Genomic DNA, 15,880 nt, shown 5'->3' on the forward strand with positions numbered 1-15,880 from the left:
GGGAATCTGTCTGTCTGTGGTGGGCACATTTCACTATATGTTTGCGTAAGTATGAATGAAGATACCAGGGATGTTTATTCAGGATTATTGACAACTATCATTGCCCCATCAGCCTTATAGTTATTACCATGACAAGCAGACAAATGTGACATATTATGAATTCTTCTATTATTCCTATTTACCTATTGGAAGCAAGCTACTAGCCAAAACCGTCCCCTTTTCTCTCAGGAAACCAGAAAATAGAATACTTTGACCCTACATATGTGACTGTAGGAGAAGGTGTAGAAATCCCAGCCACTGAAGTTTGGTTAGTGAGAGGCAGATGCGAAGAGAGTGATTGGTTTAGAATAAATCTATTTATTTATTTTACATTTGTTGACCGGGAGAGTCCAACTGGATTACAAGTCCTTCTTCAGTGGAGGCCCGGGGAGAAAAACTCCAAGAACAATTTTTTTTACAAAACATAGTTTTAAGGACAGACTTTTGACATACAATTTCCATAGAAGAGGCTCTGACATACATATTAACTAACAGACATTCGTTCGCTACAATATAATATTAAATTTTAGAATATATTCCTAAGTTTAGGATTCCTGTGATAAATCTATTATCAGAGTAAAAGCAGAGAGATGTAGAATAAGGCTCCGAGAGAGCAGATGATGCTCGCTATAGTTGAGAAGGATAACAAATTGATTTACTATATGTCTTCACCTAGTTTTAGTTGAGAAGGATAACAAATTGATTTACAATATGTCTTCTCCTGGTTTTAGTTGCTTATGGAAAGCACAACATTGTTGGGGTAGTTTTCCCTAACTCCTGGAGAGATGGGATGAGCAGTAGATTAACAGTCCTAAGTGGGTATAGTACTATGATTGGTTGGCTTAGCAGAGTTACTTAAGTTAGGTGAAGTTTTCTAATGAGACATTAGCCAGGGAGGATACAGGAGCACAGTTGATTATTCAAAAAGTGACTTTTAACAAGTTTCTTGAACTGTGATGGGGATTTGTTGTCAGTTATGTGGGCAGGAAGGGAGTTCCAGGTTTTTCTACCCAGTGGCTGTAGACAGACGTTACTTTGAGGAGATTTTGTGTGCTAGACCTCAAGGGCCTGGCGGTTGTATAGGGTTGCATAAGATTTTGTAGGGCTGGGGTGTTTTCAGAGATATGTATTATTCTGTGGGCTAGTGATAGTTGATTGAGTTGAAGTAGTAATGGTAGTTCTAACCAACTGAGTTTTTTTAGGCATTCACAGTGATGTGTTCTGATGGGAGAGGTTGTAGCGAATTTGGCTATCTTATTATAACAACTATCAAGTTTGTTTAGGTCGGATTTGCGGAGATTTGTAAGCACGGGGGAGGCATAAAGTATGGTGGATAGTAGGTGAGTCCTCGCTATTATAGTTTTGGAGTGGTCAGTGAGGAATTTTTTATTGCAATACAGTAGGCCAAGTTTTTTATGTACTTTTTTATGGTTATAGAAATATGTAGGTCAAATCTAAGGTGATTATCTATTTCAACCCCTAAGAGTTTGGTATGATTTGTGGGGGTGATTATGGTCTTGTTAAAGGAGGAGATGAAGAAAGAATCAGTGGGAGGTGTGGCTCTGTGGGAGCTAAAGAGTACTAGCTTTGTTTTCCTTGGGTTCAGAATGAGCCTTTGGTTTGTAATCCAAGTTTCTGTTAGGGAAAAGCATTCTTGTGTTAGGGAGTAAAGGATGCCAATTGATTTGGCTGCGCATAATATGGTGGTATCTTCTGCATATTGCACTACTGCGGCTTTAGGAATACTGTTTATAAGCTGATTGGTGAAGAGGGTAAAAAGAAGCGACCCCAGGATGGAGCCTTGGGGTACTCCTAGGGAGACTGATAAGGAGGGGGAGAGTCAGTTTTGCCACATAATAGCTTGTTTCCTTCCCTCTAGGTAGTTTCAGACCTAGGAGATGGCAGGGGTGGTAAGGTTTAGAGCTGCTAGTGAAAGCAGTTTATTGTGGTTAACCATATTGAATGCTTTGGACAAGTCAAGGAAGGTGGCAGATACAAGGAGTCCATTGTTTCTGTGAGTATTGATAATGTTGGTGAATTCTGTTAGTGCAGTGGTGGTGCTATGGAAGGGTCTAAAGCCATGTTGTTGTGTTGCCATTAGATTATTTTCCAGGAGATATTTTTCATTAGTTGCTTGTGTATTACCCTCTCGAAAATTTTAGATAAAAGGGGTAGTATGGCTATAGGGCGGTAATTATTGAGTTCCAGGAAGGTTCCCCCTTTATGTAGAGGGATGACATGTGATATTTTCCATAGCTTGGGTACCTTACACTCAGAAATGGATCTGTTAATTAGGGTGGAGACAGGATATAATATGGCTTCTGCAGCCAGGTGGAAGTATTCAGCAGGTAATTTATCTGTGGTTAGAGACACTGGTTTGAGCTTGCGGAGTAGTTTTTCAATGGATTTGGTTGGTTCTGGGTGGAAGCTGAACTTGGGGCAATTGTTAGTTGGGAGTGGGGGGGTGGATTTGCAGGGGTGGGGATGTTGTCATAGGGTTGGTTGTTTGCAAGGGACTGGATAGTTTCTGTAAAGTATTTATTAAATTGAGTCGGGATGTCTTCTTGATTATCTATTTTTGGGGTTGGGGTAGTTGTTTTACCTGATTGTAGAATAGAGTTAATTGCTGCCCAAAAATTTTGTGGGTTGTTCCTGTGCTTATCCTGTAACTTTTGGAATAATAACAATAAATCTGGCAATTTTGTTGTATGTTTGTTTCAGTTTCTGTACTGAAGTAGTTTGGATATTAGAAGGATGGGGAAGCATATAGAAGACTAGGTAAGAGAAATGCCTGTGCAAGACTGCGTTTAGTGGCAGTAGTGAGGAATGTTTTATTCCTATAAAGTAGTCCAAGTTTTTGGTGGGGTTTTTTTGATGGCGTCTTGTATGTGCAAGTCAAATTTTAGTCGGTCTTCAATTATTACCCCAAGGAGTTTGGTGTGTGAGGCAGGGGAGATAGTGCTGCCATCTAGGGAAGAAAGAGAAAAGCTGGTTTTAAGGTGAGAGAGTGTCTGAGGTAGGAAGAGAAGGTGTTGAGTTTTCTTAGGGTTAAGGATTAGTTGATTGTTTCTGAGTCATTTTTCAACAGAGCTAAAGGAATTCTGTGTTAGTGTGTGTAGTTCAGAGATAGTACTGGAGATAGATAAGAGAGTAGAGTCGTCTACGTGTTCTATTACAGATGAGAGACTGCAGGATAAATGTAGGTTGTTGGTAAAAATGTTGAAAAGGAGCAGTCCAAGTATGGAGCCTTGGGGTACTCCTGTTTGAACAGCAAGGAATGGTGAGAAAGCCTGCTGCCATCTAACAGCTTGTTTTCTGCCAGTAAAGTAGGATTGGAACCAGCCAAGAGTAGAAGGAGGGAGGTTTAGGTCTGACAGTTTGTTAAGAAGGAAGGGATGAGACACAGTGTCAAAGGCTTTAGAGAGATCAAGGAATAAACAGGAGATGAGGAGGTTGTTGTATCTAGCTTCTGCAACCTTTTGAGCAAAGAACAGTAAAGCAGTCGAGGTACTGTGTTTAGGACAGAAACCATCTTGTGAGGGGGTGAGGAGATTTTTTTCTGAATGAGATAGGACAGTAGTTGAGTATGTAAACATTTTTCAAGGATCTTAGAGGGCAGTGAGAGAACAGTGACTGGTCTATAGTTAAGAGGGTTCAACAGAGTTGCCACCTTTGTGCAGAGGAGTGGTATAGAAGGATTTCCATATTTCTGGTACAGTAGATTCCTGAATGGAGTGGCTGATTAAGATAGATACAGGATATGGAATAGAGTCAACGGCAATTTTCAGAAATTGAGGGGGGGTTATCAGTGGAGGGAGAGCATGGTTTTAGTTTAAGAAGCAGAGATTTGATATATTTAGTAGAAACAGGTTGCAAGGTAAAAAGCTGAGAGACAGAGGAGCATAGAGGTTTAGGAGGAGGTGAGGGTGACATAGAAGAGTTGGGATGAGCAAAGTTATCAGAGGTTTCATTTAGAGATGCTGCCTATGACGTACTTGTTGAGTGAGTCTGTAGTTTCAGAGGGAGAGTGATAGTTGAAAGGGTTAGGGATGGTAGGAGAACCAGTGTGGAGCAGGGAGTTGATAGTACTCCAGAATCCTGGGGGGTCATTTGGGTGAGAACTTTGAAATTTAGTGAAATATTGGCATTTGTCCAATATAACAAGTTTTTTTACAAGATTTCTGAGTTGCTTATAACCTTGGAGAAAGGTGGGAGTTTTAGTGGTTTGCCATTTTTCTATAGGGCATCTCTTTCAGGCATCAAAGCATGAGTAGTTTTGGAAAGCCAGGGTGCAAAATTAGATTTGATTCTGATTTTGCAAGTTGGGACAAGAAAGTGTAGACATCAAGGAAAATGTGGTTGAACTTAGTAACAGTATCAGTGAGCGGGAGAGTTTTTAGGAAATACCAGTTGATGGCAGAGAGTTTATAGTTAAAGGTTTCAGGGGAAAATTTAGTCAGTTTCCTACAATCTCTGTAGAGATGGGGCTTAGAGAGATGAGGAGAGTGCCTTAAGATAGAGATGGGAGAATGGTCACTAATAGTCAGGGAAGGTAGAAGGGGTACAGTAGTTGTTAGGAGAGTTGGTCAAGATCCAGTCAAGTGTGGAACCAGTAGTATTTTTACTGTAGTGCGTAGTGGTAGTGTTGAGAATCCATACAGGTTTATGAAATTTTGGGGTGGGTCACCAATAAGGGAGATCCAATCTATATTTACATCTCCAAGAATGATGGTTTCATAGGGGATGGAGGTGTTTATCCAGGAGAGTATATATTCAAGGATAGGGATGTTTTTACCTGGAGGGATATAGACAGAGGCAATAGCAAACGTCCTATAGTTACTGATGTGGCAGTCTAGGAGCAGTAGTTCAGCAGGGGAGAAACTAGGCAGGGTAATGTCTATAGGTGCTAGTGTCAGTAAAACAGAGTACAAGATAGCCACCCCACCGCCTTTTTTGGGTGTCCTATCAGACCTATAGATATTGTGTTCAGGTGGGAGAAATTCAGAGGAATTGATAGGTTTTAGCCAGGTTTCTGATAGGGCCAGGATGTCAGGTTTGTGATGGGCCAACCATGCATGATGTTCAGATGTTTTGTTGTTTAGGCTTTGGATGTCCATTGAGAGAGACAGAGAGAGATGCTTGAGGCTGGAGATATTTGAGGATATTTTGGGGGGGACAGCAGATGAAGGTGGAGGGGGAGTGGACAGAGGGGAGAGACCAGGATTATGATGGATTTCACCAAAAACCAGAAGAGCAAAGACAAGATGGAAAAGGTGAGGGTGGTCAGTAAGGGGAATGGGGTGCTTGAATTTAGGCTTAGGAGTAAGAGCAAGGTAGGCCATGAGTTTAAATTTAAGACATTGAAATGGAGATAGACAGAAGAGAGAGGGGGAAATAGTCAGTGGAGCTTGATTATATGTTGGAAGAGGTCTGGAAAAGGGAAAGGTGGGGGAAGAGGGGAAGATATGGAGCTCGGTGTGGCAGGAAGTGCCTAGGGCTAGAGAGATTAGAAGTGGAAGAAACAGCAGTAAGGATGGAAAAAGGAGGGAAAGAGTTATAGGGAAAAATATAAAGAAATATATTAGGGAATGTTGGTGGCTAGAAATAAGCAGTGTGAGGGAAGGAACAGTATCAAGAGATGGAAATAGTGAGTATATGAGGAGATAATAGGTCTGCTAGGGAGTGAAAGAGTTAAGTGTGAGAGAGGCAAGCCACAGTGGAGGCAGCCCAAGGTGGGTGGGGAAAAGGAGAAGATTGGTGGAAAGAGTGAAAGGGTGAGAGCACAAGTTATGGTGGTGGGAGTGACCAGACAACGAGGTGAAAGTATACATTTGAGGATACTTGGGGTGGGTGAGATTTGGGGGTGGGAAAGGAGCAAAGTGAGACCAACCAAAGTGAGGGGGAGCGGAGCAGGCAGAACCAAACCACACTCAAGTAAGTTGAATGTAAGGGCCTAAAATCTGCACTCAGCACTTTAATTTTACTTACTTTTAGCAGGAAAGACAGACCAACAGTGTACAATTTTGAGTTTATCAGGGCTACCTGTTCAAATCTCAGACAAATAAGTAAAACTTTCAAACAGGAATCTATGTCTGAGTGTTAGAAAGCCTTAAAGGTACAAGGTATAGCTGTAAAAGTTGAGGTCAGACAGACAAATGTATGAATCAGTTTACTTTAGTTATGGGGGAAGGAGGCAAAAAATAAAGTACAAAGAGCCCTATGGCTGACCAAAAATGGTGACTTGCTTTGTTACACAGCATGGTAAGAAACAGCTTAACAAATGTTTTTTTTTTATATTTGTAACCTACACTGTTTAATTGTTGGGAGAGAAAAAGCTTTTGTTGTTAAAGACTGCAGTGGCCAATTGCAATCCTGCAGACACCGTTTTGCAGGAGCTCCGGTACGCTACTGTAGGTAAATGTAGAGTTTGAACTATGAGTCATGCCAGGTCAGCCAGGGGGGGGAGACAGAGAATCCTAAGCACCTAGGTTTGAAAATGGTGCCTGTACTACTTTGTAGCCACTATAAACTTGTTAGAGGTTAAGAGGGGGTGGGGAAATTGGTTTGTACAATAACTTTATTACCCTACTCATTTTATTACATTGAAACTATTAATACTTTCCTACATAGAAAGATATCAGAAAACAAGGATGCAAAACTTTATTACTCCTATAAATTATTAGCAATGTAAATTACATGACACATGCAATCTCTACAACTCTGTAAGAAAACTTTGTCATGTAGCTCTTTCTAATATATATATATATATATATATATATATATATATATATATATATATATATATATAATCTTTATTACTATGAGATGTCTTACTGTGGTAGCATTGTCGCCTCACAGTAAGACATTGCCCTGTTCAATTCTCAGCTAGAGAGTCTTCTGTGTGGAGACATGCGTGAATGGTCGTACCTTCGTTGAAGGTTGCATGTCAGAGATGGCAACTCGGCATGTAAAAATCTACTGCCAATCATTAGCGGACCGGAGTTCCGCTGTGGCGACCCCTAACCGGGAAAAGCTGAAAGACACAGCAACAACATTACTATGAGATGTAAACTCTGTAATCACTTCAAAATTATCTACGCAGTTGTTTATGAAATGTAAACTAATTATTCTACAATCATTTTAAAATTAACTGTGTAATAGTCATTTAATTATTATCTCTGTAGCAAACTGTGCAATTGCATCCAGATCTGGCTGAATAGGGTCAATGTACTAGTTCATACCCAGTCAGCAAAGGAAGATATGTAGATAGGTAGATAGATAGATAGATAGATAGATAGATAGATAGATAGATAGATAGATAGGCACACAGACAGATAGAAAGATAGATAAAATGAAAATATGTGCAGCATGACAAGCATTCATTCTTGTGATTCCCACTGGAGACTGACCAAGGAGATTAATGAACGGCTGTGCACAGGTTTGCAGTGTAACGTATGTGTATCATGCTGCTAGCAAGATCACATTGCTAAAGTGTGGCAGATGCTCCTGCCTGAAGAAGGTACAACTGTGGAGATGGTTAAGTAAGTGAAGGTGTAGTGTGTTGCAGCACAGAGATGTGAAAGGCTTCTTTGTGTGCTACATCTCAATACAAAATATAGATGTTTGATAAATTCTGCTGCAGATTCTTAACTACTCCAATGTTTCATTATTCTTAATCACACCCATACTTCACTCAGTCTAAGACAATCCACCCTTTTGCCCACAACTCATTCACCACGCCTAAGCTCATGCCTGAATGCAGAGTGCTATTGTAGATAACCATAGTACCACCAGACAGCCAAATGATGCATAGATTATCTTTATCAATATAAATAAAAAGTAAACTATATACATACACACAGTTCTCAGTAACCAGGTTACTAGCACAGACACACAAGTGCCCCATGATAGGCTGTGAATATAAACATGGCAGTGTCAGTCATAATGGACATCACCAGCTCTATGGGGAATATGTGATTTGTAGCATATTTCCTTCCTTTCCCTGCCTGAGAAATGCGTTTAGCCAACAAAGTACGACAGACAGGGGTTATTAGCAATTTAGATGTCTCACAAAGTTTTTAAAAAACATGCAGCTGAAAGAGTTTTCTGCATGAGAAGCTAAAAAAATCCTGCAATCAGTCATACAGAAGGTCTTGATCTTGTTTTCCAGTATACATAATTTTCTTTGGAAAAAAAAGCAAGCATATTATTACTTTAATGATATTCTTCAGCAGTGGTTAACAGAACTTTAAACAAGTCTTTCATACTGTTTTCCACTGTTGCATAAAAATAGTAATGCCATGAGACAAAGTTCTAATTGTACATGTTATCTATGAAGCATAACAAAAGGAACAGCCTTAAAGTGGTGATGTAGACAGTACCTCTATAACACACTGGAAAATCTAGTGAAAACACAAGCAGAAAACAGGCTAGCTATCGCTGGCGTTTCTCTTTATTTTAGTGCAAATACCACTGTATTGAGCACACACACACTATCACATCACTGCAATGGAACATAAAGTCACACAGATGTGTCTAAAAATAGAGAAAAAACACCATACAAAGGTAGACCAGTCCTGTAAGCTCTGACTACAAGATATGAAACAATGTGTAACATGAAATATGACAAAAGATTATATGCCTGATAGTTAAGGTCAGAAGGTTAAATCTATGAGCAACTAATGAGATTCATACAGCACTCCTGGGACTATCTGTCTCTAATCTGTGCTTACTAATTGTTTGACTGAGCATGTCACTTAACCAGACAGTGTTCTTAGGTGTACAATGAAAGAGGCACTCTTGTCTTTTGGGTAAATCCATTTAACACATACAGTAAACAAAACGCATCATCAGCAACAAAAACTCCTTGCAACTTTGTTACATCAATAACTCATGTTTCCCACACATGGAAGCAAGACAGAATTACACTCATACCTAAAGAACAGGAAACCCATTTGATTTCAGACCTATCCTCTCATTTCCACTTATTGACAAAAGCCTTAAAAAACTGTGTACAAATTACATCTTATTCTACGTTTGTTAACTAATCAACTTATCAACTGATCTGTGTAGTGTTCTTCATGAAGAGGGTACCTTTGCTGTCCTTCTCAATGTCATCAACATTATTTTAAACAATAATGGCAAAGGCCTCTTATGTGATGCATTATTCAAGCACAGAAGATCTTGAAAATCTGTCAGCCTTCTCTCCTTATAGTCCGTTTTACAATACTAGTACAGGTGTAGCACCTTTCTCTTTCTTCCAAAATGATCACATTAAAAGTTGTGCCAACATCAAGATAGGGCAAAAAACTGTCCAGTGGAGACATTGTTACCAAAGGAGTTTCTCAGCGGTCATTGTTTGGATTTTTCTGCTTACTTTACTTATCTCACACCTTACCTTAAATCTGCCTAAACTATATGTGACTCTTTCAGCAAGCACCATCACTTTGGTTAAATTCGCACCCAGAGTTCTACAAATGCAATATCTACTCCAAGGTAGCTTTGTTAAAATCTAGATGTTATTCTAAGATAAACAATTAGATAGCAACACTGGAAAAAACAAAATTATGCTGCTTAGGAATTCCCACAAACTTGCAGACAGTGATCCAGGAGAGACATGGATACATTCTTCACTGCAATGCACAGATCAACTCAAATGCCAAGGAATTTGTTTTTCAACATTGTGTTTCACTTACCATACCATCTAGACTACATATAAAGTGCCAAGTCAAGTCAGGAATGTTTAAAAGTTTGCAACACTCTCCAAATCTGAAGCCTACAGTGCTATAGACAGAAATATTTTAACTTCTAGAATGGAACAAACATAAATAAGGTCCAAGTTACTGTAAATAATATCTGTAGATCTATGCTTCCTATGATCCTAAGTAACGTCAATGATTTTCTCTAAGGAAAGTGGTTTGTCTACTCACAACAGAACAAGGCCTTCTTCTCAATGAATGTGTTCACTCAGACCATACTGTATATAAATAACACAACTCTCCCAGAACATGGGTGTCTACCCACCACTCTAGTTATGTTCACAACTCTCAGGAAGACTGAGCTACTCCAGTCGACTCAAGTCCCTCTACCCTAACACTCAGCTGAAGATCATACACCACTCTAGCCCATACTTTGTAGGATAATGCTGATTTTCATGTTTTAAATTACCTGTTTTTGAACCCATCCACTCAGGTGTATGCCTATCTTTAATCAATATATTTCTAAGATCATAAGTCTGTACAGGATAATGTCAAAGATACCTTCTTTTCTGGACAGCATACATGGGACTACATAAGGTACCCAACTCCAGGTCAGCTATTGTCAACAATAGGTCTTTACATGGCAACTAACAAGTCCCCATTTCAGTAAACTGTTTGGCCAGCTCTAATAACATACAGGAACAAAGCCCTAACTGCAACCCTGGCACTAGGGATTCATTAGTGGCTCACAAAATTGATAGAGCTGGTAGGGGAGGATGGTCGTATCCATCCTTGGGGGCTGAGACGGAGACAGATACATACTGCATAATACCCTTCCACTGACAGATGGTAGTCTTCAAAAGTGGATACAGGATTGCATGCACACATGTTGGGAAGGTTTTGTGGGCCTCAATGGTGATGCAGATCATATGCTCCCTCACCCATAGTGAGGTGAGGTCGATACACATGCCTTTACAGACAAGATACCAGTGAGGGCACAAATCCCTCACATTTCTGCCTGATTGATGGTTCGTTCCAGACAGGTCTCTCCCTAATACTGGGTGAAATACCTCAAAAAGAGAATAAACAGGCCACAACTGATTGAGTGGAGGCTCAATGATTGTCAGACAAGGGCCAAAAAACAATTAGAAAAAAATAATCTTTGTATATTCTTTTATTTGACAGCCTGACAGATTTATGATCATATTGGTTTCTCAAAGATCACTGCAAATTGCATCTTAGTGGTGTTTATTGGAAGCAATTCATGAAGTCTTTACTGAATCCCCAAACAATAACCACTTTTATTCTGTACTGTATTGTGATGAATCTCCTACAATGAAGCCAAAGAATTTGTTTGAATTTATTTATTTCAAATTAGTTTAACGTTACCCTTTTTATTTCATATTGCACCACTGGTCCAGGTCACGCTCAAAAATGAGCCTTAGGTCAGTTTTCTTCACTTAACCAGTTATAAAATAGGTAAAAGTATGAAAAATGCAACAAGAATGGTGTGCAGAGAGGATACAACAATACCTAATGTTACAATGTGAGTCTTGCGCAAGCTAATTTCTACAGTGCACTAACTGTAAAAAGTTACAGCTGCAAGGCCATGTGTGCACTCGGTCAAAATGCATGCATCCCATGCCCACCAACAACAACACTGCAGATTTGTAGTACCTTACACACATGCATAACCCGGATGCAAACATACCATATGACAATAACAAATGGAAAAGGAAACATTCTAACAAAAACCAGAACTGACACAGTTCAACACTCTTGACACCCAGCCATTAAATGTGTTTAAGCCACTCACCTGCTAGTAACAGCTAGGTGCCTTTAATGTGTGTTTCACTGTTCCAAGTCACTCCTGTCAGTGACTACACGATGTAATGCACCAATCTGTAGAGTCAGTCGAGATAGCTCCTTCACATTTTCATGATATCCTAACCCTTTTTTAGGATTACATTAAACTAATTTGAAATAAATTAATTTATCTGCTTTCTGCTTCGCTACTTACTAACTCAGATTAGAAGCGCCACCTCTGCCGTCACTGCTTGTCTTCAGCATAGTTTGGACAGGTGACCTCTATCAACTTACTTCACATTTTTCCTTCCCTCCCCATCTCTTGGTCATTCTTATCTGTAAATATATCTAAACGTTGCTTATGTCACACTACCCCATAAAGGAATGTACATATGTTACTAACAGTATTTACAATACACTAAACTTTGCATAATTACAAAATTATCAAATAAAATTTATAAATTAAAAAAATGCCAACCTTTTTCTAGGTATAAGATATACAATAACATTTTTTTGTCTGACCTCTGATCAATCTGCTAATATAATGCAGTCCTTCTTCTACAGCAGTACCATCTATTGACCTCAGGTTACAACCCTCTTTTCTGGATTTTTGCATATTTGAATTACCTTATTATGGCTTTTTGCACTATTTTGCTTTATTCTACAAAAATGTATTCTTGTTTACTGAAGCTAATATGTCATTATTTGAAAAGTGCTTTTGTCAACCAGCCCACTTACCATCTCAGTGTATATGAAATAAATATATAAATAAAATAATCTTATACAGTAATCTTATACAGTAATGATAATACAGGTATAGCAACTCCAGTTTCACGTAATTGTATATGAAAAACATCAGTAAAGTGCCCCACAATGCAATATGCACAATAAGCAGAGTATATATCCACGTTAGTGTTTAAGGCATTTGATTTATAACGTGGAACTCTATGTGTCTCTATTACTGTTAAAAAGCAATATAGATTAAACTAAAAATAAAACACATATACAATGGATATCTGCAGATGCACAAATTTTACAATGCTTTTTACAATTACATTTTGTTACTATTAATTTATTTATCAAGAAAACCCACTACACAATAGTGTCTCTCTTCAGAGCTGATCTACTTGATAGGTGAATTGCCAGAGACACAATATGCAAAAAGAGACTAAGTCAGTCAAATCTAGAACAACATTAAACTTATTAACAGTGATTAGTCTTAACACTAGTAAGACAAGCTTCTTAGTAACATTCTTGGCTGCTTACTATGGAAAACTGTGTGAAAACATGTCATGCCAAGAGGATGGGGGTTGCTACCACACAAAACAGCCACATGTGGAGCAATAGCCAACAAAGCCTAAGATACAGTTTATCAGTTGTTTACATAGGGATCAACGTTACAGGCCACAATACCAAAAAAGGTTTTAGTTTTCTTTTCAAGAAGACAGTACCAGAGGTGGGTGCTGCACTCAGAATATCCCACTCCATATGTGTCACCTCTCTGCATAAACTGCACAATTCCCAGTCACATAAAGGAACCATACTTTGTCTCAGTCAGGATATTGTCTGAATATAACACTTGAGTTGCTGTAAAATTATTTTTTTTTTTCATGCACTGCTGGTACATAAAATCAAGCAAATCATATTATTTTACTAGCACTGTTTCTAGCCAGAGAATTGGTATCTCAGCAAGAGTAAAAAGTACATCCAACTGTAAAAAGAAAAATAAATATAATTTAAAATGTAATTCATTCATAATTTTCTTTTAAAGCAAAAACACACTGCTTACAGTTCCCATACTTTATAAGTGAATAACATAAACTAATTTAAAAGGCAATATAACACTTTTTTTTTTGGGGGGGGGGTTGCAGAACCACACATCTCGAGGGAAAGGAAATGGCATGTAAATTACAAAAATCCTTTCAGGTGTCATGAAACTAAATGTTATAGTCTTAGCCAAGCTGCTGTGTGGCCATTTCCTGCATTTTCCTTTGCTTATATTTCATACTGAACCAATAACATCTTAGCACAAGAAATATGGACAAAGCCACAAATAATGGGGGGACAAAGGCCCAAAAATATGGATACTTTTTAAATATAGCTTTTACAAACTTAGAATGTTGACAGAATAACTGGTATTGCATTAACATGAATTTTCTGAAGGATATGACGTCTGTAACTCGGCTGCCTGCCATTATTTTCTGACTTCAGTCTTCAATGATTTGCCAGTGACTTACCAGAAAACCACAATTTTATGAGAAATAGACCAAAAATGTGAGGCTAAAATCTAGACATTCAGCAAACATCTGGGTGTTCAGTGAAAATCTGGACAGTTGAGAGGTATGCCTGTAAGTAAAGATAATTTGTTGTGATGTGACTCCTGCACCATAAACAGATTGCTGCTGTTACATATATTGTTCATATTACAATTAACAAACTATGACTTCAGGAAACATTTTTAATCAGAACTCTACAGCTGCGACATCAGCAGAGCTTCTTAGTTTCTGCAATAAACTAGAAATGGGAAGAAAGGAAAAATAAAGCTATACTATTCCTAAAATTATAACAGAAAAGAATGTCTCTCCTTCTGAGATCACAGACAGTGAACCTCCCACCTTTCTTCTTGAGAACACTTTCTGTATTCCATGTAAGTCATACTTAAAAGGTGCTGAATTTTTTTCTTTTAAGAGAACTATTTCTTTGATGAGAGTCACCCTTTACTCTATCACCTAGTATCTGCAGTCACCTTATACTGTTCCAAATGTTAATTTTTCCTGACTGTCTATATAAGCATTAAGTGTTACCCTACTAGAGAAGGAAGTTTGATTTCATGACTGGAACATCAATTAATTCAGCTGTTGCACCACAAACCAGCCCTTTCTAGCAGGGTGCCCTTTGTCTCCTTCCTAGCCCTTACATCCCTCTCTCTCTCTCTTGGGCTAATTAAAGAGTAAGTTTGAGATACAATATGCAACTTTTGTTGTTCTGCTTTCCCTCGACTTAGCATTTATTTTGATTTGATTTTATTTTTAGCAAACTCTCTATACACACACACACACACACACACACACACACACACACACACACACTAGGGAGCTTCAACCATCCAAATGAGTGTACCACAAAGAAACCATAGGTCTTGCACAACAGGGTACTGTTTGATTAATGCGTTATGGGTAGCATTAACTTTTTGCCAGCTTCCATGCCCACTTTTCATTCATTGCACTGCCACTAATTCCATACTTCACTTCTATTGTTTGGCACCGACTGCTAAGAATTCATTCTACATTATCCTTCATTTTATGCTTTTTGGTCCATACCGTCCACAATCCTGTGATGTAATCTACAAATGTCAGGTTCCCGGTTTACATCTGCCTCACTTCCCTTACCTTGTTCCAGATCCTGCTGATCGTACCACGGTTCATCTTCCTCTCCACACTGGAACTCCTCCATCCTTCCTGCACTCAGCATCTGCGGCCCTGGGATTATGTCTCCCAGTGGACGACTGTACGTGGCACTGGGCGCACTTTAAAGTCCACGGTCATATGCGTCAAAGTGGAACGCTGCGTACCCCAAGCAATGTATTTTCAGCTGGGAGGGATGAGGGTGTTGCTATTGAAATTGTCTGACTCTTCCAGTAATCAGGAAGACAGTGAAGTGCTTGAATACAGTCGGTCAGTGGTGTCTCAATATGGGATATCAGATATGCTGCACGTCCACAACTGCGGATACAGATGCTGCAGTTTTCCCGGATTCGATCTTGCCCGCATAGGACCACTGGCCCAGCCTGTCCTTGTCAAACCCTTCCGGAGCCCAGTAGACGTGGCAGCGGGGGCGCTAGAGGGCCAAAAGCAGTGACATGCACGGATGGAGGGGTGGGGGCTGTGGAAGGACTATGCTACAAATCACAGCGGGGATAGATCGACTAAGCTGTAGCCCAGCCCCCATACTCCGCTCCCCTAGTTTAAGGTAAGGGAGGAGGCAGAGGCTGAAGAAAGGGAGGAAGCGGAGAGGGAACAAAGGCATGCAAAGCCTCACAGTAATTATCTCACTAACGTGGCTCAGCAGAGCCATCTAGCAGACAAGCCCAGTAAAAAGAAAGCGTTTATGTTTATGTACAAGATTTGCCAAATGTTTTTTTTTTTGTTAACTTATTGTAGCCTAAAACTTCGATTTATCACCAGTGTCAGCCAGTGCTGCCCTTTTTTGGTCAGTTTTTAGGGTTGTTGATCTGTCTTGCGATTTTTAGGACAAAATTTTATAATTTTTCTCTTTCTATTAAAAAGATAATGCACCTGAAACACCTAATATGATGTCAAATAACAAAAATAAATATA

The 15,880-nt window shown here is 39.2% G+C and overlaps 1 protein-coding gene across 1 annotated transcript in view; it reads right to left on the reverse strand.

Annotated features, from left to right (window-relative positions):
• Positions 1 to 15,576, reverse strand: part of CDR2L (cerebellar degeneration related protein 2 like) — a 379,334-nt gene extending 363,758 nt beyond the window's left edge. The window contains exon 1 of the mRNA XM_044090524.1: positions 14,933 to 15,576. Within this exon, the coding sequence (XP_043946459.1) occupies positions 14,933 to 15,014 (82 nt within the window). The 5' untranslated portion in view covers positions 15,015 to 15,576. The remainder of the gene's footprint in view (positions 1 to 14,932) is intronic.
• Positions 15,577 to 15,880: the final 304 nt, after the last annotated feature.

Source organism: Protopterus annectens, chromosome 12.part0 (assembly GCF_019279795.1).
Source record: "Protopterus annectens isolate FY-2018-M chromosome 12.part0, PAN1.0, whole genome shotgun sequence".
Taxonomy (NCBI): Eukaryota; Metazoa; Chordata; order Ceratodontiformes; family Protopteridae; genus Protopterus; species Protopterus annectens.